General features: G+C 48.2%; 1 protein-coding gene and 1 long non-coding RNA gene across 2 annotated transcripts; one reads left to right on the plus strand and one right to left on the minus strand.

The window, feature by feature from the left end:
• The first annotated feature begins 3,127 nt into the window (after positions 1–3,127).
• LOC121003971 lies at positions 3,128–4,886 on the plus strand. The gene is made up of 2 exons (XR_005779634.1): positions 3,128–4,604; positions 4,647–4,886. It is a non-coding gene; the product is annotated as an uncharacterized LOC121003971 (long non-coding RNA).
• On the minus strand, positions 4,866–12,550 carry LOC121003970 (serine/threonine-protein kinase 35-like). The gene is made up of 3 exons (XM_040435964.1): positions 11,951–12,550; positions 7,106–7,842; positions 4,866–4,995 (listed from the first exon to the last, which is right to left on the minus strand). The coding sequence occupies exons 1-2, from the start codon at positions 12,399–12,401 to the stop codon at positions 7,118–7,120; spliced, it is 1,176 nt and encodes a 391-aa protein (XP_040291898.1). The 5' UTR covers positions 12,402–12,550; the 3' UTR covers positions 4,866–4,995; positions 7,106–7,117.
• Positions 12,551–25,945: the final 13,395 nt, after the last annotated feature.

A 25,945-nucleotide genomic window follows, 5' to 3' on the forward strand; every position in this document is an offset into this window, starting at 1 on the left:
TTCATGGGCCATGACAGCCACACAAAGTCCAGGGAATGCAGGTCAGCATGCAAGCCAAGCACACTCTGCTTTTAACCCCGTCCGGTGCCATTACAGCTTTCATCGGATCCAGGGATGCAAGTACCAACATGCATGCTGAACCCACCATATACTTCTCCTGGAGCCAAATGGCTACTGGTAGGTTCTATATAAGCAGACTCAGTTTTATACTGACTTTAAAACCAGCCTCCAGGACAGATTGACTGGTCAGGTATGCATGACTCCAAGGAGATCACCACACCTCCAATATATATTACAAAGAAAAAATGTGGGGGATTGGGTCAGCACAACCCATATGTAGGTGCATATATCACTATGGCGAAATACATATACAAACGGAAAATGCAAATGTGATCGCACACTACATCCAGCACTCTGCCCTGCCTCCATGCTGGATGAGACATTGGTGTACATTTTGGCCAAAGCGTGTAATATATAAAAAAAACACACAAAACATAAAACTGTCCGAATTGTGTATTTTGCACCCCATTTGGAATTTTTTTTTGCTCTGGGAAGGCGAGGAGTCAAAAACTAAAATGCAAAAATGGAAAATGGCAAGAGTTAATAGATCTTAGTAGCACACTTTTTTTTGACATAGCCCCCACCTCCACCTCCACATAGAGACAAGAGGTAAATGACAATTCCAGCCGCACTAGGGGAGCTTACTGCATACCACTGTTCATGGTAATATACATTACAAACAGTATGCTTAGGGGATCATGCCATCTGATCTGAGCTTGGCTATTTTAGGAAATTCTGTAGCTGTGAATGGAAAAAGCACATGTGAAATCCTCTTCGATTCATGGCAGGTCCCAGACCCACACCTATGAGACGTGCACTTTAGGGCTCCCTCTAGTGGTGGCTGCAGGCAATCAGAATTTTAGCATTTAGTCCATTTTAATTCTGAACATTCACTTTTTAGGTTTCATGTATCCATGTGGAGACCGAGTATGGACCCAGAGTACCCCCATGAGCATAAAACACAAGGTCCACAGAATATACCTACCATTATTTATCCTGTGACAAATGTCGAATTAAAGTGAGCCAAACCATTGGAGAAAATGAACCACACACACACATCGCAGTTTGTACTCCCTTTATTAATGTTCACAAAGGAAAAAAAAAAATAAAGAAAATTATATATATATATATATATATATATACACACACACACTCATCTTACATCATCACATCTGCCATTCACACATCAGGGAGAGTTACAGTGTAAAAGGAACATAAATACAACATTGTAAACTCACAACCAACTTAAAAATAACAGAATAAAAAGGTCCTGTCACCAGCGTATGTGCAAAACAAGGGAGAGGACAAAAGGTCCGCAGAGCAGGGGTGCACTGGTGGGAGAAGAGGGGGTGATTGCTTTGTATTACAGCACAAGACAGCAGCAAGGAACAACCACATCCATCCCAGGAGGCCCATGGGCCAGTAAGATTTATACCCCACCCAAGTTTGCTTTGCATTGGGGGGAGGAATCAGAAGCCAATGCATCTTGATGTCCTGGAGAGATCTGAAGTGAACAGTCTACAAAGTTGCGGGGTCAATAATGCAGGAATACTGTGCAAGTGCCTGATAATTGGGTTATTAGAGCTCAGTAAACATAGATCAGGATTGCCCACCCTGCTGGACTGCCAGCAGTTCAGCTGGGGATACTAAGCAGATGTCTCAGTCATAGTGAGAGGGCCATCGTGGCACTTTACCAAAGGTTGCGACCAATTGGACTGCCGCAAAGCATTTCCGATATAGTTGCTCAAGTAGCAGATCCTTCCATGCAGCTCATGCCGTAGAATAAGAGTGGGGGCCATTAACTCTAACCCTAGGGTCCAAAGTGAACTATTTTGGCAATTTTATACTTGGCCTGGCCTATTAGTGTCCAGTTTTGACACCAGTCTCCCACTAAATAAACTAGTGTGAACTAGGCACCAATTATCCCATGATACAAAGGATTTACTCACAACTTGGCGCTGTCCACCAAGCGGACTTATGAGATGACCAAGAAGTTAAAGAAACACTCCTCGTAAAACATGCAGGAGACTTATCAAGATTGATGCAAAGAAAAACTGGCTTAGATGCCCCTAGCAACTCAGCCAGTTTTCTTTCGCCGCAGTTTTGATAGATTTTTCCCATTATGTTCTTTTTGTAGGACACCACCATGATGATGCCACCCTTTCCCCCCCCCATACCCTTTGAATGCCCCACTGCAGTTCTCTCAGTATGTTAATCCATACCATCAGTACAGGGAGGAGGAGACGGCCTTGTTTCACAGTGGGCGTCCCCCCCCCCCCCCCCTTAATGGCTGTGACATCGTCCACTGTGATTGGACAGCTCATAGTCAGGGAGAAGGAGACGCCCCTGAGAAACACGGCAGTGTCCTCCCCCTGTACCGATGTTCAGTATTAACATACTGGGCATGAAAACGGCAGGGGGGGGGCACACAAGTGGTATTTGGGGAGAGAGGGGGGGGGGGGGGGGAAAAAAAAAAAGCACATGGATGGCAGCATCAGCGGAGGGTACCCCACAAGTAAAAGGTACTTAAACCAAAGAAATTCCATAAAAAAGGTCCTCTTTAAAGGAGACTTTACCAAGTATTCCTTTATGGAATCCGAGATATCAAGTTACATTAACCCTCTGTGATCAGGTCATTCAGGAGTAGATTCTGTGTTAAATCACAGCATTGTAAAGTGCAAAAACCCTCCAATGTACACACACCAGCTGGAAAGCCCGATACTTAAAGGGGTTTTCTGAGATTTTTATACAGATGACCTATCCTCTGGGCAGGTCCGTCAGTATCTGATCGGTGGGGTCTGACACCTGGTACCCCTACCAATCAGCTGTTTGAAAAGGCACAGGCACTCCAGTGAGCGTTGAGGCATTCTCTCCGCTTTTCCTCGGCCGAGTGACGACACGTTCATGTGTGTCACGGGGCCTAGGAGTAGCTCCGTCCCATTCAAGTGAATACCAAGCACAGCGGTGCTTAGTGAGCTAGAGCACTGGTGTCTTCTCAAACAGCTGATCAGCAGGGGGCCCCGGGTGTTTGACACCCACCGATCAGATACTGATGACCTATCCTGAGGAGAAGTCATCAGTATATAAAATCTCAGAAAACCCTTTAAAAAGGGCTGAACTATTTAGGACATTGATGGCATATAACTAGGATAGGCCATCAATGGCAGGTGTGGGTCCCATCTATCTCCAGAACGAGACCCCGAAGTAAAGGCGAGCACAACGCGCATACTTGGAGTGCTCTCCATTCATCGCTAGGGGGTGTTCCAAAAATAGCTGAACAGCAAATATACTGGGGAAGATTTTTAACACCCCCTGCAATTTACCTGAGCAGTGAAATATGGGGGGTGCAGCAGGGGAATCTGTTGTCTAGTAAAAATTTATGGCACAAAATGCAGACCTGGGACAGACAATGCCCCTTTTACAGGAAGTGCCAAGAATGGGGCAGGTCGGTGGAGAAGCCTCTTGCAGTAAAGGGAAAGCTTTGTGCAGGGTAAGTAAAGCTAGGTAAGCAAGGTCCCAGATGCTTCAGAAAACTTCTGCCTCCCCTTACTGTAGTGATAGAAGCTCAACCTTGTTTACAGATCCCACGAGACCCTTAATTAACCCATATAGTAACCAGTGCATAGATTCAATGAGCTCCAGATGGTTTAACCCCTAATTCCCCATATCATTTTTCTGAAAAAGGTGAGCAGTCTGCAGTACAGCCCATCCAGTGTGGAGAAAAAATAACTAGGGGAGGTGTGAGGAGGTTGGTGCTAGCAGGCAGATAGGTCCCAGAAGCAAAAGAATTAAATAAGGCACAGCGTTCCAAACACAAGTGATAGCAAAAAGTGCAAGCCCCCTCCCGATACCCCTCAAGACTATAGATCAGGTCTCCATCTAGTAATAGGCACTGAAGAAAAAAAAAAAAAAAAAAAAAAAAAAAAAAAGCCTACCCACATCTGCATGCGGAAGTCAGGAAGGTGCAGGATGTGAGGGGGAAGGAGGCACAGGGAAAATGGGGCTCGGTCTACCCACTAGTCAGATTCCCTGAGACGGTAAGTGCAGGATTGAGAACAGTGCTGGGCATAAGACATGGTGGCCCCTTTATCATCCACCCAAAGGTGATATGTTTCAAGGGAAAGAAAGGTGAGGTGGGAAAATCTTGGGAAATAAAGACACTGATGGGCCCCGCTAACGCCATTTAAGACCACCGCTGTCTCAAGATCCACAAATTGGGACTTGGAAGACCGCAAGAATCTTAAATAAGGTGTGGATGAACAGTCACAGAAGAGCTCACCCCATATAAGGGAAGGGGGGGCAGATGAGGTGTTGCCCTTTTAGGTGGTCAATTACAGCTTACTACAACATCCAAGGGTAAGAACCGACTGTCTGGATGGCGCACATGGCTGATACCCCACCCACAAGCAGCAATTAGTCACATGATTCTGAAGGAAAGACCCGTTTTACTGCAAAATCATGCAGCTATAGGTCACCACATGTGAGTGAGGTTTCTGCCACATGCTAAAGCGGTTCTTAACCACAACCACCAGCAAATGTAGAAGGTAGTGACATGCCCCCACAGCCGATGCCCATTAACAAAGAAGGCCGCTATTCATTGCATAAACGGTTACCCTACAGCTAACAGACTCCACATTCCCCACTGGTGCATTCCCCCAGCAAAGCGTTCATCATTTATTTCAATGGAGCCACCTGGAAGGGATGACGATGGAGAAGGGGGAGGTGTATAACGTAGAAGCCGTCCTGTGGTCGGTAACACATTGTTAACCAGCACCAGTGATCACTGAGGAGCCATGGATTTATTCTAGAACATATTACAGGTGGTCCAGCCTCAGGAAAAATCCAGGTGCAAGCAAGCAGATGAGGGGGAGGCGAGGACATCAGCGTCTCCGGGTCATGGGGAAACAGAACAAAAGCTTTGATCCCACTTTAAACCTGAGGGAAAAACAGAAGAGGCAGTTAGATCAGAAGCGTGGACGGAAAAGATCTACGCCAGTGACAAGTAGAACCCCCCCCCCCCCCCAGCAATGTTCCTGACATAAGGCCTCATGCACATGATCGTATCCATATTGTCATCCTGCAAACCACAGATGTGCAAAATACGGATATTGGCTGGGTGCCTTCTGCTATTTTCTCACTCTGTAGAAATGCCTACTCTTAGCTGCAATGAGGACAATAGGATGTTCTATAATTAGCACATCAAAACTACGGGTCACGTACATGAGGCTTAAAAGAGGACACGGCAGGCAACAGGTGGCAAGGAACACTCTCCACAGGTTGCTACGGCCAAAAGAAAGTTGCAACTGCTCTCACCGGACATTAAAGTCAACTGACATTGCAGCAATCTCACTAGAGCCATAGGCATCTAAGGAAGCTTAGGTAACCTGTATGAGTGCACCTACCATCACCAATTCCCTTTCAGATGCATTTATCTTTGATGTGGTTGAATCTCCATTTTCCTGATCCAGCGCTCCCCTTGAGACAGATGCATTGAAGGCCTATCCTCAGTATAGGTCCATCAGTATCTAATCGGTGGAGGTTCGGCACACGGCACCCCCCCAACCAGCTGTTTTATAAAGCTATGGCACTCTGGTAGAGGGCTGCGGCATCCTTGCAGCACAGCGCTGTATATTGTAGATAGGCCTGCGCTGCAATGGCAAGAACAGACTATTCACCTGAACGGGACTGAGCTGCACATAGGTCATGTCACAGACCAAGGAAGAGGCCACAGCGTTCACCCGAGCCTCTTCAAACAGCTGATCGGCAGGTGTGCTGGACCCTCACTCTGGGTCTGATGATCTATCCTGAGGATAGGCCGGCAATATTAAACTCTTGGAAAAGCACTTGAAATGCCGAGTACCTGCAGTTGCCACTAGAGGGAGCTAACTGAATACAGGTCTCCAAATACCAGAAGTGTATTTGGAGCTCTGCATCAGATCCCACAGCACAGCTATCCCTCCCCCAATACTTTATCCTAGAAATATCCTGTGACATAAGTGCTGGATTCAAATCATTCTTTCTTCAGGAAATGAATTCAACATCATAATCTCCAATGTCTAGGGACACAGCGTTCCTGCTTGTGTCCAAACACCATGTGGACCGAGACTGCACTACAGGCCTGGGAACAATATCCGGGACTCGTTCCTGCAGGACCATGTGATAAGCCCCAGGCAGAGATTGTTCCTAGGGACAAGCAACATGTGGAGATAGAAAAGGACCCCCCTCCCAATATAGGTTTAAAAAATAAAAACCCACCAGAGAGCAAGGTCACTTCTCTAGGAAACTATTGGGCACAGAGTGTCAAAGGACATTACAGCTCAATATGGCCCCTCAGATTTCCGTGGAGCACATTATACAGATAAGTATAGGTGTAGAAAAAGGAAAGCGGGCAGTGCCCCCTACATAAAATAGGTATACAGAAAGGCATTACAATGGCATCTGGGCAGCACACGCAATGACGAGAGCAAGCAGCCGCACAGCGCTGCCTTAATGACTGACCCATTTCTCAGATTGTCCATGTGACCTGATAGGAAAAGGTTTCTCAGCACGTGTAGAGGGGGCACCGCGGCACAGACAGCCTGGCACAGGCACGTGAGGATTAGGACGCAGTGCTGGGGACAAAGTGGGGAGGGGGGGGGGGGGCGATGTGCAGGAATGTGCAGAGATGGCAGCTCTCAGGACGCAGCTGTACACCAACCACGATCCAGCCCTCATCCCCCAGGCTCTGGGCGAGTTATATAAGCTGCATTAGTAGAGCATGAATGACTGCAAATGAAGAATTCATAAGCGACCAGCCTCCATGAAAGTGCTTATGAGCTGCGCAGTGCCTCATTTCACCACCAGGAGGTATCAATTCCCAAATGCAGCAGCTACCACCATACCCCCCATTAGAACCCCATTTGCCTCTTAAAAAGGCGACTAGTCAACTTTTTAACCCTACAATTGAGAGACTAATGTCAGCCTCAGGCTGTAATGCCAGAACCGTAGGAAGCAGCGCAATGTGTGAAAAGTCACCCATGTGACCCCACACCAGGGGGACACTTACCAGAAGGGTGCTTCAAGCAGCACACGTGACTTGGTCCATCCGAGTCTCCAGCTCAAATGCATCTGGCCGGTCTTGTGGATTAGCAGCCAGCATGTCTTTAAGCAGTTGTCGAATGCCCTCAGACATGGAAGTCCTGCGTTTCTGTGGGATGTGAAGTTCCATCTTTGGGTTCTCTAGCAGCGCCTCCCCTACCGGGACAATCTCACTGCCCTGCCTAATGTAGGTTCCCAACAGCTCCTTCTTGGTCTCTGCATCCACAAAGGTGATCCGCTCGATCATGGCCCAGATGATGATGCCCAGGGCAAATATGTCAGCTTTAGCCGTGTAGTGTCCTTCCCACACCTCCGGAGCCATGTAAAAGTCCGAGCCGCAGGCCGACGACAGCCAGTACTTGTTGACGTTGACCGTCTTGTTTTCGTTGCAGCCTCCCTCGCTGCTCTCCTTCCCTCGGGAGGCAAGTCCAGCGCACACTTTGCTGAGGCCAAAATCAGCCACTTTGAGCACCGGGGTACCGGATCGCTCTGTGATCAGAATATTGTCTGGTTTCAGGTCCCGGTGAACTATCTGGTTTTTGTGCAGGAAAGCAATGGCACTTGTCAGTTGCAGCATGAAGCTTTTGTTAGTGGCTGGGTCTGGACGCCTGGACAGGACATACTGGTTGAGGTCTCCACCTTCGCAGAACTCCATGACAAACCACAAGTAACAAGCTTCTTCTGTGTAGCCCAAAATACGCTCCCCTGCACGGAAAGAGAGAAGTGTATCAGTGATCAGATCATATATAGAGTATGCAACAGTTTATAGATCCTGAGGTACAGCCGGTATTACACTCAGCTGTACTCATTCTGCTTAGGCTACTTTCACACCAGCGTTTTTTGCTGGATCCGTCATGGATAAGAAAAAACGCGTCCATCATGATAATACAAACGTCTGCATCCGTTATGAAAGCATGCAGTTGTATTATCTTTAAAATAGCCAAGATGCATCCGGCGCTAAAACCATTGTAAGTCAATGGGGGACAGATCCGTTTTCTATTGTGTCTGAGAAAACAGATCTGTCCCCATTGACTTACATTGTGTGTCAGGACAGATCCGTCTTGCTTCGCACCACATCGCGGACAGAAAAACGCTGCTTGCAACGTAGCGTTATTCTGTCTGTGATGGGGACGGAACGCATTCTGGTGCACTCCGTTCCATTCAATTTTGTCCTAATGAACAATGAATGGGGACAGAACGGAAGAGTTTTCCCCGCTAATAAGGTCCTATGACAAATCTCAATAGCGGAAAGGAAAATCGCAGATGTGAAAGTAGTCTAAGGCCTCTTTCACACTTGCGTTGTCCGGATCCGTCGTGTACTCCATTTGCCGGAATTACACGCCGGATCCGGAAAAACGCAAGTGAACTGAAAGCATTTGAAGACGGATCCGTCTTCAAAATGCGTTCAGTGTTACTATGGCAGCCAGGACTCTATTAAAGTCCTGGCTGCCATAGTAGTAGTGGGGAGCGGGGGAGCAGTATACTTAGTCCGTGCGGCTCCCGGGGCGCTCCAGAATGACGTCAGAGCGCCCCATGCGCATGGATGACGTGATCCATGCGATCACGTCATCCATGCGAGTGGGGCGCCCTGACGTCACTCTGGAGCGCCCGGGGAGCCGCACGGACGGTAAGTATACTGCTCCCCCGCTCCCCACTACACTTTACCATGGCTGCCAGGACTTTAGCGTCTTGGCAGCCATGGTAACCATTCAGAAAGAGCTAAACGTCGGATCCGGCAATGCGCCGAAACGACGTTTAGCTTAAGGCCGGATCTGGATTAATGCCTTTCAATGGGCATTAATTCCGGATCCGGCCTTGCGGCAAGTGTTCAGGATTTTTGGCCGGAGCAAAAAGCGCAGCATGCTGCGGTATTTTTTCCAGCCAAAAAATGTTCCGGTCCGGAACTGAAGACATCCTGAACGGATTTCTCTCCATTCAGAATGCATTAGGATAAAACTGATCAGGATTCTTCCGGCATAGAGCCCCGACGACGGAACTCTATGCTGGAAGACAAGAACGCAAGTGTGAAAGAGCCCTTAGGTGAGTATTTTAGCTCCTGGTGTAGAAAGGCCAGTTGCTGTGGTAATTTTCATTCTGGAAAGACACTGAACAAGCAGGGAATGGTGGGAGATTTCAGCTCTGAAGGCTGCAGAGTTGTGAGCGCCATGATACAACGGTTTATGTGAATTGGTGGGGACAAGTTTTAACAAAAAGAATTCCAGTGAAAACTACTTTGAGTCATCACCTACATTCACACATCTGCTCCTAGGAAAGCTGGGTGACAAACACAACCACCATGAAGCCAATAGGTTACTTTGTCCTAGTAGCAACTCTATGCAGAACATCTGCCACCACCACCCCCTCCCCCAATTCAACTCTCCGCAGCGCAGGTAGAGTCTTCTACATTGCAGCACTTCCTCTCTGCGCTGTGTATTCCATATATAAACATACACTACGTCCCCCCTGGGGTCTACCTGTGCCCCACCTCCACGTGCGGAGACTCAGGATGCCGGCGTAGCCATTTGTATCGCTCGCTGGGATTATCTGATCCCCGGTGACCCAGCGCTAATAGATGCCAATTATACAGGAGGCTCAGCTGTTTCATAGAGCAGAAGTGCCAGGCTACACAATGCACATGGGGGTCGGCCAGTAGACAGCGCTCCCCCCCCAGCAGGTAGCAGCCCCTGAGAGACCCCTGCCCCCAGTCTTATATAAAGGGTCACCCCGAGCACTGGTCAGAGTTCAGACTGAGGAGGATTAAGTGTAGACATAGCTCTTAATCTGGACATCATGTCCAAGCCGTGAGCAGACTGCAGTGTATCTCCTGAAGAAGCAGGATAATCCATTCCTTCCTGCGTTGCCTTACCCGGCCCCAGAGATGGTCACATCTGCCAAGTGAGAGCTGCGCCCTGTGAGGGATGAAGGCCATAGAGAACCCCTTAAGCTCGGGTACTTGTGGGATTTAAGGGGGGGGGGGGGGGGGGGGGGTTAGTGACAAATACTTCTCCCCTAACACTGGACGGGACTCAGGTTATCCACATATAAAATCGGCACGTGGGCAGACACACATGAGAACCGCCTCATCCCTGCACCTACAATACAAACATTCACCCCCCCGCCATCTCCTGGCAAAACTCCCACACCTGACGGTCTCCTGGGAACACCTGCCTGCAACCAGTCCGCACCAGCAGCCGCTCTGAAGACAAAGCAATGCCCCGCCTGCAGTGCCAGATACGTCCTGCCACTTGCAGCAAGCCCAATGCCAACAGATGGCACAATGAACGCCAGGCCCAGGGCTGGCAATGGCCATCACGTTTCCAAGTGAATGAGTCTTTTCAAGTCATTATACACTGATGCTCTCTCTAGTTGCAGCTAAACTACAACCCTCAGCATGCCCTGACAGACTTTCAGGATGTCCTCAGTTGCCAACATCACAGGGCGGATACTTTGCAGAGATGGGGGTTGTAGTCAGTCAGGAGCCCTGGCCACTTAGGCTGAATACAACTAACACCATCTCAGCTGTTTAAAGTATCGGGGTGGCAAAGACTTTGATTCTGGAAGGGCACAGGAACGCTTCCATTCCCAGAAAGCAAGCAGAGGTTGAAAATAGTGAGGAATGATTCAAAAGTTGCAGAACTCTTCATTATACCAAGCACCACAAGGAAGATCACAGTGTCTTGGTCGCTCTGTAGGTCACTGTGGGGGCAGGGGGTGGGCACTGGCAAACGTAAGGTTAAGGCCTCATGCACACGAACGTTGTTTTGGTCCGCATCCGAGCCGCAGTATTTGCAGCTCGGATGCAGACCTATTCACTTCAATGGGGCTGCAAAAAATGCGGACAGCACTCAGTTTGCTGTCCGCATCCATTGCGTGGTCCGCAAAAAAAAAAACCCTACCCTATTCTTATCCGTTTTGTGGACAAGAATAGCCATATTAATGGCTGTCCAGGACCGCAAAACACACAACGGTCGTGTGCATGAGGCCTTTTTAGGGGAAGACGTCCCTTAGCACACAACCATATTTTTTCTGCATCGGATCCGCTGTTGTGGATCGGATGCAGGGCCCATTCATTTCAATTGGGCTGCAAGAAATGAGGAAAGCACGCCATGTTGTGTCCGCATCCGTATGTCCGTCCTGCAAAAAAAATAAAACAGAACATGTCCTTTTGTCCGTCTGGCGGCCAAGAAAAGGAATATCGACAGTGGGACTGGCAGAATGCACAGTCATATCCAGATTTTGCGGATCCGCGGATCACAAAACACATATGGTTATGAGCCCTAAACGTGTTAATGGCATGAATGCCCAAATATCAGCCCTCCCTACTGGGACCCTGGCAGAAGAGACTTGCCTCTGCCCGCTCCATAACAGTTAGAAGTCAAGTTCACAAAAGAAAAAAAAAAGAAAAAAAATCCATGCCCGTCTATCAGCTAGCTGGGTGAACTGTGCCTCCAGTGATCACCAGGACCGGTATGTCTCCTGTACGGGGGGCACCGACACCAATCAGAACAAGGGCTGCGCTGCCAAAAAGTGCAAACCGTACAGATGTAGGATGCTGTCACCACAGACATGCTCTGACCGCTGCATGGGAGACATGGGATTGTTATGATCCATCTAATCAGTAGGGGCCCTACACCTGGGACCAAGACCCATTCTGGAGAAGCAGGTGCTCCCACTCCTAGTACCCATGGGGTATTGTCATCTAGGCAGTCAGCTCAGGGCCTTCCATCGGTCAGGGCCTGGCAGCTCCAGTGACACACCCCCCCGGCCAGCAGGCCTCACACCCCGGCCTGGAGTAGCCGCCCTTCCCCGGTACCTTTGAGGGAGGTCTCCACCAGGCGCAGGTACAGCTGGCTGCTCTTGTTGCCGTGGCTCATCTTCTGGGCCAGGCCGTTCCTCTGCAGGACGCACTCCTCGAAGCGCACGACGTTCGGGTGCCGGCGGCGCAGGCTGGTCAGGGCCCAGAACTCGGACAGGGCCAGCTCGACGTTCTCCGGGGCGTCACAGCGGATCTTCTTGACGGCCACCCGGGCCCCACTCTTCCGGGCCACGGCCTCGTACACCACTCCGTAACTACCGCGGCCTATCTCGGACAGTAAGCTGTACCGAGGCCGCCGGGGCCTGCTGCTCACCACCACCTCCTCCACTGAGGCCTCGGGCTTGAGTGTGCCGTTGACTGGCTGCACGTTGAGGAGGGGGGCGGGGAGCCGTTCTCTCAGGGGCCGCACTCCAGGGCTTCTCCGGCGCTTTCTTTTAGCGGATTCCATGACGACGACTCCTCCGCAGGCCCGAAGACTTCATCCCTCCTCCGCTACGGATTGTGGGGCGCACGAGATTGGAGAGCACTGTGAGGTGCAACAACCGGGGAAAGGCCTCATCTCCCTCCCCAGAGTCACAGCTCCCAGCCGGCTCCTTCACACACTGAGACTGGTCTGCTAGAGGTAGACCTACTGTTGAGAAGGACTGAACCAACGCAGCAGAAGCACAGGGGGGGTATAGTGACGCCTCTGGATCGTACCAAAAAAATTCCTTGAAACAGTTTTTCGCAATATTAAAAAAAATACCGTAATGTCAAGCATTTTTATCACTGGCTTATGGAAGGACAAATTCTATAGGTATATCACGTTTTTTAAAAAAAACGCACACCCCTATAAAAATGGTAAATGCCCAAACTGGCAGAAGGTAAACAGCGACTGCCGGAACAATCCAAAAGCTCTAGAAGGGGGTGAGAATCACATGTGGCGGTAAGCGATGTTTTTGTAACATCTGTGATGTATGGGTAAAAAAAAGCATTGTGGCATCCAGACGACGCACTGAACCAGCCTAGTCGGTCGGGTAGAAATCCTTGTGGGAGGCATTCAGGTCCCCCCATCTTCAGGTCTTAAGATGGTCCGGGTCACGTGGCCAGAATGCGCGGCTAATAAGATTCGAGCAAGTGCTTCAAAGTGCTGCCGTGCTTTTCAGGTTTCAGACGTAAACAAGAATGTTTTCATTCATTGACAGGAAGCAGTGGAGTTCAAATCATAAAACATATCAAAACCTTTTGCAGAATTTTTCATGATTTAATAATGAACTGGGTTCTCCAGCAGCAGCAGTTTAATTAACTGCTTCCTGACCGGGCAATTGACCAGGTCCAGCACATGCCTCTTTGAAAACCATAACTTTTTTTCCCCATTTGGTTTTTGGGTCCTTTCTTAAAAAATTTTATGTAATTTTTATTTCTGTATTTTTTGTTTTGAATTCTTATAATAAGCAGAAAGGGGAAAATAGTCATGTTTTTTTTGTTGTTAAAGGGTTTCTGTCACCCCACAAAACTAATATATTTTTTTTGGATAGTTAGATTACTTATAGTGCGATATAGGAGAATATAATAGTCTTACTTACTTTCATGCGGCCGATTCTTTATAAAACGAAGTTTTATAATATGTAAATGAGGGCTCTACCAGCAAGTAGGGCGTCTACTTGCTGGTAGCCGCAGCAGCAATCCGCCCCCTCGCCGTGTTGATTGACAGGGCCAGCCGTGATCTCCTCCTCCGGCCGGCCCTGTCAGTATTTCAAAAATCGCGCGCCTCTGGTCATTCTGCGCAGGCGCTCTGAGATGAGGAGGCTCGTCTCCTCAGCACTCCCTCAGTGCGCCTGCGCCGATGACATCACCGAAAGAGAAGACGTCATCGGCGCAGGCGCACTGAGGGAGTGGTGAGGATACGAGCCTCCTCATCTCAGAGCGCCTGCGCCGAATGACCAGAGGCGCGCGATTTTTGAATTACTGACAGGGTCAGCCGGAGGAGGAGATCACGGCTGGCCCTGTCAATCAACACGGCGAGGGGGCGGATTGCTGCTGCGGCTACCAGCAAGTAGACGCCCTACTTGCTGGTAGAGCCCTCATTTACATATTATAAAACTTCGTTTTATAAAGAATCGGCCGCATGAAAGTAAGTAAGACTATTATATTCTCCTATATCGCCCTATAAGGAATCTAACTATCCAAAAAAAAAAAAATTAGTTTTGTGGGGTGACAGAAACCCTTTAAAGGGGTTGTCTCATTTTAGCAGAGAACAGTTATCATGTAGGATCAAGAGCATAACAAAACACAAGATACATATTAAAATATAGAACACTATATAACAACTACATTTATGTTAATGTGAGGCACATTGTTTTATCAATTTGGACCTCCATGTGCCTCACATTAATTATAATTATTAATAATAGGTGACCCCCATCTTCTCAAATAATGGATACTGGAAACGTTGCGTTTAATGAGTCACATTAACCCCAAATGTTGCTTTGTATTAGGCTGGGTTCACACGGGCGTTGCGGGTGACGTGCGGGAAAAGATGCGGGTGCGTTGCGAGAAAATGCGCAATTTTTTTTCCCGCGAGTGCAAAACGTTTTCATGCGTTTTGCACGCGCTTGAGAAAAATCGGCATGTTTGGTACCCAGACCCGAACCCGGAGTTCTTCACAGAAGTTCGGGTTTGGGATCGGTGTTCTGTAGATTTTATTATTTTCCCTTATAACATGGTTATAAGGGAAATAACAGCATTCTTAATACAGAATGCTAAGTAAAGTGTCCATTGAGGAGTTAAAAATAATAAACAAATTTAACTCACCTCATCCACTTGGTCGCGTAGCAAATCTCCTCTTCTTTCTTCAAGACCTGCAAAAGGACCTTTGATGACACTGTGCTCATCACATGATCCATCACATGGTCCATCACATGGTGATGGATCATGTGATGAGCGCAGTGACGTCACCACAGGTCCTTTTCCTCCTGGGCATCAAAGAAGAAGACAGAAGAAAAGCCGGCTGCGCAAACAAGTGGATGAGGTGAGTTAAATTATTATAATTTTTTTAACCCCTCCATCCCTATTTTACTAAGCATTCTGCATTAAGAATGCTATTATTTTCCAATAAAAAGAAAGACGGTCCAGCTTCACTGAAAAATACTTGAAGCTTTATTTAATCCCGTGCAGATAAAAACCAACATACAGCAATGCAGAAAATCGACCGGTTTCGGATCACTATAGATGTGGATCCTTAGTCACGGGATTAAATAAAGCCTCAAGTATTTTTCAGTGAAGCTGGACCGTCTTTCTTTTTATTGGAATCTGCTGTGCGCCTAAGGTTCAGGGCGAGGTCCGGGCTCCTGGCTTCCTGTGGATGAGCGCGACATTTTCCAGTGTTGCTATTATTTTCCCTTATAACCATGTTATAAGGGAAAATAATAATGATCGGGTCCCCATCCCGATCGTCTCCTAGCAACAATGCTTGAAAATCGCACCGCATTCGCACTTGCTTGCAAATTGCGGATCCGCAAAACACGGATGGCGTCCGTGTGCGTTCCGCAATTTGCAGAACGGCACGGGCAGCCATTGATATAACTGCCTATTCTTGTCCGCAAAACGGACAAGAATAGGACAGGTTATATTTTTTTTTGCGGGGCCACGGAACGGAGCAACGGATGCGGACAAAAATGTGTTTATGGGTTTATGTAAAACTGCAAAGTTGATAAGTATGCAGTCACCGGAGGCAGGGGGGGTCTGTGCACTCAGAACAGCAGTAGTGGGAGATTGGTGCGGTGAGTATAAGCAGTTTTTTTTTTTTTACCATTTGCCGGCCATTTTTAATGTCCTGGAATACCCCCTCAAGCCCTGTGCATGTCACTAAGGGGTTACATTTTATTTACATAAAAGTGGACAATCCTTTAAAATAGGGCTGCACGATATGGGAATTTTGTGCGATTGCGATTAGGGCCCTCAAAATTGCGATAACGATATGCGATGCGATATTTTAAAGGGTTTCTGTCACCCTGCAAAACTCTTTTTTTTTTTTTTTTGGATAGTTAGATTGCTCATAGTGCGATATAGCAGAATATAATGCTCTTACTTACTTTCATGCGGCCGATTCTTTATAAAACGAACTTTTATAATATGTAAATGAGGGCTCTACCAGCAAGTAGGGCGTCTACTTGCTGGTAGCTGCTGCAGAAATCCGCCCCCTCGCCGTGTTGATTGACAGGGCCAGCCGTGATCTCCTCCTCCGGCCGGCCCTGTCAGTAATTCAAAAATCGCGCGCCTCGCGTCATTCGGCGCAGGCGCTCTGAGATGAGGAGGCTCGTATCCTCAGCACTCCCTCAGTGCGCCTGCGCCGATGACGTCCTACTGTTAAAGGGGTTGTCCTCTTTTTACTACTAATGACCTATCCTCAGGATAGGTCATCAATATCAGATCAGCCGGGGTCCTCCAGCACCACCGACGATCAGCTATTTGAAGAGAGGGCAGCGCTCGTATGAGAGCTGTTGTCTCTGTTTTGTTCACCTGCTCGCCGTAGCATTTGCAGTGATGAGCAGGTAAACAGAGCAGAGAAGGCAGCGCTCATACAAAAAAACAACCCCTTTAAAGACATACTTGGAAAACATAGCATAAAGCGCAACAGATCATACAGGGTAATACAGCGCCACATATGTACCTCTTACATCCTGTGACTTCTCTTCTCTGATGTAGATATTCTCTTTCCTCTTCTTCTCCTGTCAGGTCAGACCAGACCGTCTCTGCGCCTCGTCTCGGCAGAGTTTAACAAACAGACATCTTACTTTCCTACTTTTCCATCCTCCTCCCACCTTCTCAACACCCCATCCTGCCACCCCCAATACTGTGTCCACTGTGCTCCAATACCTTCCTGCAGAAACAGTGCCCCTGAAAATACTGGTACCACAAACACCCTTTTATATTATGCGCTAGAACAAAAAAATCCCCCCTTCCTATTAGATCAGACTCCCATATACAACCCTAAATGAGATCCCCCCCATCTCAGACCAAACCCCCTTTAGACCTCTATGTCAGACCCCATATAAGACCCCAGTTTTAGACCTCAGATCAGACGCCATTAGACCTCCATGTAAGACCCCGACCCAATATCAGACCTCAGATAAGGCCCCTATTAGACCTCCAGACCCCCATCAGACCTCCAGACCCCCATAATAGACCTCCAGACCCCCATATCAGACCTCCAGACCTCTATATAAAACCTCTAGACCCCCATTAGACCTCGAGACTCCAACTAGACCTCCAGAACCCCATATCTGACCCCCATTAGACCTCCAGACCCCCATATCTGACCCCCATTAGACCTCCAGACCCCCATATCTGACCCCCATTATACCTCCAGAACCCCATATCTGAACCCCATTAGACCTTCAGACCCCATTAGACCTCTAGACCCCCAATCAGACCCCATTAGACCTCTAGACCCCCAATCAGACCCCCATTAGACCTCCAGACCCCCCAGTCAGACCTCTCCAGACCCCCGAGTCAGACCTCAAGACCCCCCATAGACCACTCCAGGCCCCCATTAGACCTCTCCAGACCCCCAGTGGGACTTCTCCAGACCCCTTATTAGACCTCCATATCAGACTGTAAAATAATAAAGTAACTTACCTCTCCTGCCGCCACTCTCCTTGTCCTGGCTGTCTTCTCTTCTCAGGGCCCGCGCTGCAGTCACCTGACCTCCTACAGCATCAGGTCAGAGTGCGCTCTGTACGTCCTGACGCTGCCGGCAGACAGGACACAGCAGCGCGGGCCCTGAGAAGAGCGAACAGGAGGATGGGTAAGTACTGGACAGCGCTCACAGCGCTTCTCTCCCCCTCCTCCTGCAGACTAGTGAGCGCTTACATTATGGAAGCGCTCGCTAGTATTCCCTTTACACTGCGTGCAGAATTATTAGGCAAATTAGTATTTTGACCACATCATCCTCTTTATGCATGTTGTCTTACTCCAAGCTGTATAGGCTCGAAAGTCTACTACCAATTAAGCATATTAGGTGATGTGCATCTCTGTAATGAGAAGGGGTGTGGTCTAATGACATCAACACCCTATATCAGGTGTGCATAATTATTAGGCAACTTCCTTTCCTTTGGCAAAATGGGTCAAAAGAAGGACTTAACAGGCTCAGAAAAGTCAAAAATAGTGAGATATCTTGCAGAGGGATGCAGCACTCTTAAAATTGCAAAGCTTCTGAAGCGTGATCATCGAACAATCAAGCGTTTCATTCAAAATAGTCAACAGGGTCGCAAGAAGCGTGTGGAAAAACCAAGGCGCAAAATAACTGCCCATGAACTGAGAAAAGTCAAGCGTGCAGCTGCCAAGATGCCACTTGCCACCAGTTTGGCCATATTTCAGAGCTGCAACATCACTGGAGTGCCCAAAAGCACAAGGTGTGCAATACTCAGAGACATGGCCAAGGTAAGAAAGGCTGAAAGACGACCACCACTGAACAAGACACACAAGCTGAAACGTCAAGACTGGGCCAAGAAATATCTCAAGACTTTTCTAAGGTTTTATGGACTGATGAAATGAGAGTGAGTCTTGATGGGCCAGATGGATGGGCCCGTGGCTGGATTGGTAAAGGGCAGAGAGCTCCAGTCCGACTCAGACGTCAGCAAGGTGGAGGTGGAGTACTGGTTTGGGCTGGTATCATCAAAGATGAGCTTGTGGGGCCTTTTCAGGTTGAGGATGGAGTCAAGCTCAACTCCCAGTCCTACTGCCAGTTTCTGGAAGACACCTTCTTCAAGCAGTGGTACAGGAAGAAGTCTGCATCCTTCAAGAAAAACATGATTTTCATGCAGGACAATGCTCCATCACACGCGTCCAAGTACTCCACAGCGTGGCTGGCAAGAAAGGGTATAAAAGAAGAAAATCTAATGACATGGCCTCCTTGTTCACCTGATCTGAACCCCATTGAGAACCTGTGGTCCATCATCAAATGTGAGATTTACAAGGAGGGAAAACAGTACACCTCTCTGAACAGTGTCTGGGAGGCTGTGGTTGCTGCTGCACGCAATGTTGATGGTGAACAGATCAAAACACTGACAGAATCCATGGATGGCAGGCTTTTGAGTGTCCTTGCAAAGAAAGGTGGCTATATTGGTCACTGATTTGTTTTTGTTTTGTTTTTGAATGTCAGAAATGTATATTTGTGAATGTTGAGATGTTATATTGGTTTCACTGGTAAAAATAAATAATTGAAATGGGTATATATTTGTTTTTTGTTAAGTTGCCTAATAATTATGCACAGTAATAGTCACCTGCACACACAGATATCCCCCTAAAATAGCTAAAACTAAAAACAAACTAAAAACTACTTCCAAAAATATTCAGCTTTGATATTAACGAGTTTTTTGGGTTCATTGAGAACATGGTTGTTGTTCAATAATAAAATTAATCCTCAAAAATACAACTTGCCTAATAATTCTGCACTCCCTGTATAAGATGCACTGCATCTTATAAAGGAAAAAGTACAGTACCACTTGCAAGGGGGCGACCCCTATAGTTACGCCAGTGGGTCTAGTTAAAATTGCAGTGTCAGTAACCCCTTGATTCCAGCGGCCAGACCCCCAAGTTGCTAGGGGTTGCTTGTCCAGATAGCATGTGAGAGGTAATCAGCTGCCAAGGTGCACATTTCAGGAGCATGGTGGAGCCATGGGCGTCCGCAGAAATTTTTCCAGGGGGGGGCATCATTTTATTGACATTGAAACGGGCACGTGTATGAAGCCTAACTGCAGATATAAGAGGGTGGAACGGAACCCCGTTTGTGTACAGGGACTAAACATTAAAATAGGAAGCCACCACAAAAGGAAAGACCAATTCTTCTTATTTCACTTGAATGTCTATTAATTCTATATTATTTTTGCACCCTTTGTTATAGTCTCAGCAATATGTTAATTTGCATTTTGTCGCCAACAAATGAAATGTTGTGTTCTGTACCTGAACGCTTCCAGGCTTTTGTCATATGTAACTTACAAGCAGATGGTCTGCAGAATACCAGGCCTACCACCAGTATTACCGCCTGTCTGCCTGGTCACCCTGACCAGGCGGGCAGGCGGTATATGATTGAAGGGGCAATACTGCCTGGTATATGGACAGCAGAGATGGCATCCTCTGGGCAGTACGGTCTATGGTCATCCTTCACCAGCACCCTGACTGCCACCTGCTTGGCCTGGCTCTCATGGCACTTCACTGCCTGCTGCTTGGCTATCAGTGACTCACCCCACACCTAACACTCAGGGTCAGGGAGTGACTCAGTAGTCACACTGACACTGACTGACTGTCACTCACTGATAGCCAAGCAGGTGGCAGTCAGGGAGCTTGTGAAGGATGAATTGACCATAGACAGTACTGCCCAGAGGATGCCATATCTGCTGTCCATATAATACCAGTATTGCCCCTTCATATACCGCCTGGTCACCCCACACCTAACACTCAGGGAGTACTGTCATCAATAAAAACAATAATAGGTTGAATTGTGGCTGGCCCACACATCTGGTTCATCAATCAGTTTGGAGATTGAATTTGTGGACGTTCATACAGAAGAAACTGTATATTGTGTGGCACAGTGTATGCTATATGTGTATAACATAAATATATTTTACATGAAAACTTACAGTTACTTGACTTGACCTTTGGGGATCTCGGACACCACTTCCACACTTGGCCGGGGGCTCGGCGGAGCTGATGGGTTTTATCCTAATGAGAAAGATTTCATAATAAGGATTTGGAGAAGGGGCAGAGGGATAGCAGAACAGGGAGAGGCTGGCGCTGCTACTAGGGGGCTCATACCATGGGGGAGTAATAAAGCCCACCATAATGCCCCCCAGTAGAAATAATTCTCCTTATAATGTGACAGTGCAAAAAATACCCCCTTGTAATGCCCCCAGTTGAGCTAATGTCCCCATAGTGCCCCCATAATGTGCCAGTATAAAATACCCCCATATAGTGCCCCCAGTAAATGCTGCATAGTGCTCCTCTCCCCCCTTCCGCCTAGTGCCCCCATAATGTACCAGTATAAAATGCCCCTATATAGTGCCCCAGTAGATGCCCTCAGTGTCACCCATAATTTGCAAGCATAAAATACCCCTTCTTAGTGCCACCTGTAGATGACCCCATAGTATTCCTCTCCCCCTTCCCCATAGTACCCACCATAATGTGTCCCAGTATAAAATACTACTGTACAGAGCCCCCATATAACATACCACTTCTTTGTAGCCTCGCCCTCAGTAGATGCCCCTATAGTGCCCACCAATAATGTATTGGCAAGAAGTGCCCCCCAATAATGTGCCAGTAAGAAGTGACCCCCATAGTGCAATCTAATAATGTGCCACTAAAAAGTGCCCCCAATGATGCCCCCACATTTCTCCCCCCCATGTCACGTCACCCCCTTCTTTTTACATCACCCCCTTCGCGTTATATTATTTCCCCCCCCCCCTCCATCATGGCAGCACACTTCCCACCCTCCCCCCCCCCCCCCCGAATGGCACATTTATCCCCCTCCATGGGCTAGTGGCAGCAGCACATCTCTCTCCCCCCCCCCCCCCCCCCCACATAGCACATTTCTACCACTCCATGGGCCAGTGGCCTCTTGGCACTGTTGGCAGCAGCACATCTCTCTCCCCTCCCCCCCCCCCCCATTTCTCCCACTCCATGGGCCAGTGGCACTTGGCAGCAGCACATCTCTCTTCCCACCCCCTTCCCCAGCCCCATGGCACATTTCTCCCCTCCATGGGCCAGTGCCATATGGCAGCAGCACATCTCTCCTTCTGTCGACCCCCACCCCCCCGGCACATTTCTCCCACTCTAATCCATGGGCTAGTGGGCTGGCAGCAGCACATCTCTCCCCCCCCCCCCCCCCCCCCGGCACATTTATCCCACTCCAGACCATCTCATGGGCCAGTGGCAGACATGGGATCCACCATGATCCATCCACTTGTTGTTATCTTTCTTTTTCTTTGTACCAAATATAAATACCTGTAATAACATTACTTCTGGAACCGAACTTGGCTCAGGGAGTGACTGTGACAGGCAGGCAGGCCCTTGACCCTTGATGCGCCGCGCTCGCTCGTCGCTCCTTCTCTCTGGGGGCGGAGCTCAGGCTCAGTGGCAGCGTCACGTGAAGACGTGCCTGTGCGGCAGCTGCGAGCCTGCGGCACGCTCCAGCAGCCACTGCAGAGTCTAGACAGGCCAGGCAGCGGAGCTCAGAGAGGCCGCGGGCCCCGCCCCCTCCTCACTCTTTCAGGCCGGGCGTGCGCTTTCACTCAGCGCTGCTAGTCAGCCGGCGGCCGCCCGCCGACCGCCACAAAATAGTAGTAGGGTTAGTTTGCGGCGGGCCAGGGGGGGGGGCACTTGCCCCCCCTTGCCCCTCCCTGCGGACGCCCATGGGTGGAGCAATGAGATTGGATTCTGTTTAACGGAATGAGTATTTTCATATAAGGTTGAAGCCAATGTCCACATCACTATGCAGAGATCCCTGCTTGTTCCATCTCTGTGCATTTTTTTTCCATTTACCAGTCAGTTATCCTCTGTGCATATTCTTTTTTCTCCTATCTGAGTTGCATAAACTACTTATAGCAGCTGTGCGCATTGTTTTAGGCTACTTTCACACTAGCGTTTTTTGCGGATCCGTCATGGATCTGTAAAACGCTTCCGTTACAATAATACAACCGCATGCATCCGTCATGAACGGATCCGGTTGTATTATGTCTTCTATAGCCATGACGGATCCGTTCTGAACTCCATTGAAAGTCAATGGGGGACGGATCAGTTTTCTATTTTGCCAGAGAAAACGGATCCGTCCCCATTGACAAACATTGTGTACCAGGAAGGATCCGTTTGTCTCCGCTTCGTCAGGCGGACAGCAAAGCGCTGCAGGCAGTGTTTTGGTGTCGGCCTCCAGAGCGGAATGGTGACGGAACGGAGGCAAACTGATGCATTCTGAGCGGATCCTTTTCCATTCAGAATGCATTAGGGCAAAACTGATCCGTTTTGGACCGCTTGTCAGAGCCCTGAACGGATCTCACAAACGGAAAGCCAAAACGCGAGTGTGACAGTAGCCTTAGTCACAGAGTCACCCAGGCTTCATAGAAAAGCATAGTCCCTGCTCTATGCTGCTTTCTCACTGTGGCTCCTCCTGAAATCAATAGCCAGGTATCATAGAGATGGACTATAATTATATTCCTCTATTGTCATTACTGCAAACAACCCCTTTGCGTTGTCTCAGCCTCTGGGGAAGGGGGGGGGGGGGGGGGGGGGGGGGGGGGGCAGTCCAGACCATTCAGCTCAGTCATTGGCCAAATAACATTTGCGAATGGGAATGACAGACATAGTCAAGTATAGCTATCTCCATCAGCGCCACACACATTGAAATGTGACCATTGAATGGAGTGGTCACTAGGGATAAGCGAATCGACTTTGGATTAAACATCCGAAGTCGATTCGCATAAAACTTGGTTTGAATACTGTACGGAGCGAGCGCTCCGTACAGTATTAGAATGTATTGGCTCAGATGAGACGAAGTTATTACTTCACCAAGGCCCGAGAGACTTCGGGTAATAACTTCAAAAATTTAATTTCTACTGTTAAAAACCTTTTCCCGAACTCGCTCATCCCTAGTGACCACTACATTCAATGCCTCCAGAACAGGGAGCTCAGGACTCATGATCAGCTGGGGTCCTAGTGGTCGGACCCCCATAATTATACATTTATCACATGTCCTGTGGTTAGGTGATAAAATATTTGCTGTGTAACAAGACTTTTAATCCATTTTCAACTGTTGCCATACATGTATGGCGGGAGTCAGGTCTTTAAATATGGCGCATCTGGCACTACTACAGTTGCTGGGTTTCTACAATAATGCCAATCGAAGACATTTAACCCCTCAGATGCTGCCGTCAATTGTAACCACGGCAACTAAGCCGGCTTTCCCTGGGAGCGCTGCGCTCCCGGGGCCAGAACGGCTCCCCTGTGCAGAGATCGGGCAAGCTGTTCATTCTCTGTTGTAGCCTCTAGCACAGAATACATTCCTAGGGAGCCCTGCCCAGCAAAGATCTCATGTTCGAGTCCCCTAAAGGGACTTGAAAAAAAGTTAAAAAGTTTTTAAAAATATAAAAAATCTAAATAAAAATTCAAATCACTCCCTTTCACCATAATAAAAATAAAAGTAAATCAAAAACATTATAGGCATTGCTGTGTCCTATTAAAATCTAAACTTATTTATCCTGTGCGGTAAACACTTTAACTGAAAAAAAAAAATCAAGATGATTTTTTTTTTACAGCTTTCCCACTACATCATATGCAATATTAACCGCCTCCGGACCACCTAACGCAGGATCGCGTTCCGGAGGCGGCAGCCCTGCGCACAGTCACGCATATATGCGTCATCTCGCGAGACGCGAGATTTCCTGTGAACGCGCGCACACAGGCGCGCGTTCACAGGATCGGAAGGTAAGCGAGTGGATCTCCAGCCTGCCAGCAGCGATCGTTCGCTGGCAGGCTGGAGATGTGATTTTTTTAACCCCTAACAGGTACATTAGACGCTGTTTTGATAATAGCGTCTAATATACCTGCTACCTGGTCCTCTGGTGGTCCCTTTTGTTTGGATCGACCACCAGAGGACACAGGTAGCTCAGTAAAGTAGCACCAAACACCACTACACTACACTACACCCCCCCCCTGTCACTTATTAACCCCTTATGAACCCCTGTTCACCCCTGATCACCCCATATAGACTCCCTGATCACCCCCCTGTCATTGATCACCCCCCTGTCATTGATCACCCCCCTGTAAGGCTCCATTCAGATGTCCGTATGATTTTTACGGATCCACTGATACATGGATCGGATCCGCAAAACGCATACGGACGTCTGAATGGAGCCTTACAGGGGGGTGATCAATGACGGGGGTGATCACCCCATATAGACTCCCTGATCACCCCCCTGTCATTGATCACCCCCTTGTAAGGCTCCATTCAGACGTCCGTATGATTTTTACGGATCCACTGATACATGGATCGGATCCGCAAAACACATACGGACGTCTGAATGGAGCCTTACAGGGGGTGATCAATGACAGGGGGGTGATCACCCCATATAGACTCCCTGATCACCCCCCTGTCATTGATCACCCCCCTGTAAGGCTGCATTCAGATGTCCGTATGATTTTTACGGATCCACTGATACATGGATCGGATCCGCAAAACACATACGGACGTCTGAATGGAGCCTTACAGAGGGGTGATCAATGACAGGGGGGTGATCACCCCATATAGACTCCCTGATCACCCCCCTGTCATTGATCACCCCCCTGTCATTGATCACCCCCCTGTAAGGCTGCATTCAGATGTCCGTATGATTTTTACGGATCCACTGATACATGGATCGGATCCGCAAAACACATACGGACATCTGAATGGAGCCTTATAGGGGGTGATAAATGACAGGGGGGTGATCACTTCATATAGACTCCCTGATCACCCCCCTGTCATTGATCACCCCCCTGTAAGGCTCCATTCAGACATTTTTGTGGCCCAAGTTAGCGGAAATTTTTTTTTTTTTATTACAAAGTCTCATATTCCACTAACTTGTGTCAAAAAATAAAATCTCACATGAACTCAAGATACCCCTCACGGAATCCAAATGCGTAAAATTTTTTAGACATTTATATTCCAGACTTCTTCTCACGCTTTAGGGCCCCTAGAATGCCAGGGCAGTATAAATACCCCACATGTGACCCCATTTCGGAAAGAAGACACCCCAAGGTATTCGCTGAGGGGCATATTGAGTCCATGAAAGATTGAAATTTTTGTCCCAAGTTAGCGGAAAGGGAGACTTTGTGAGAAAAATAAATAAATATCAATTTCCACTAACTTGTGCCAAAAAAAAAAAATTCTATGAACTCGCCATGCCCCTCATTGAATACCTTGGGGTGTCTTCTTTCCAAAATGGGGTCACATGTGGGGTATTTATACTGCCCTGGCTTTTTAGG

The sequence above is a fragment of the Bufo bufo genome, chromosome 6 (assembly GCF_905171765.1).
Source record: "Bufo bufo chromosome 6, aBufBuf1.1, whole genome shotgun sequence".
NCBI classification, from domain to species: Eukaryota; Metazoa; Chordata; class Amphibia; order Anura; family Bufonidae; genus Bufo; species Bufo bufo.

Excerpts from the sequence above, each read along its gene's own strand:
- LOC121003970 (XM_040435964.1), bottom strand. The coding sequence starts at position 12,401 with ATGGAATCCGCTAAAAGAAAGCGCCGGAGAAGCCCTGGAGTGCGGCCC. Across the intron at positions 7,843-11,950 it reads GGTGGAGACCTCCCTCAAAG|GGGAGCGTATTTTGGGCTAC; the intron begins GTACCGGGGAAG and ends CTTTCCGTGCAG.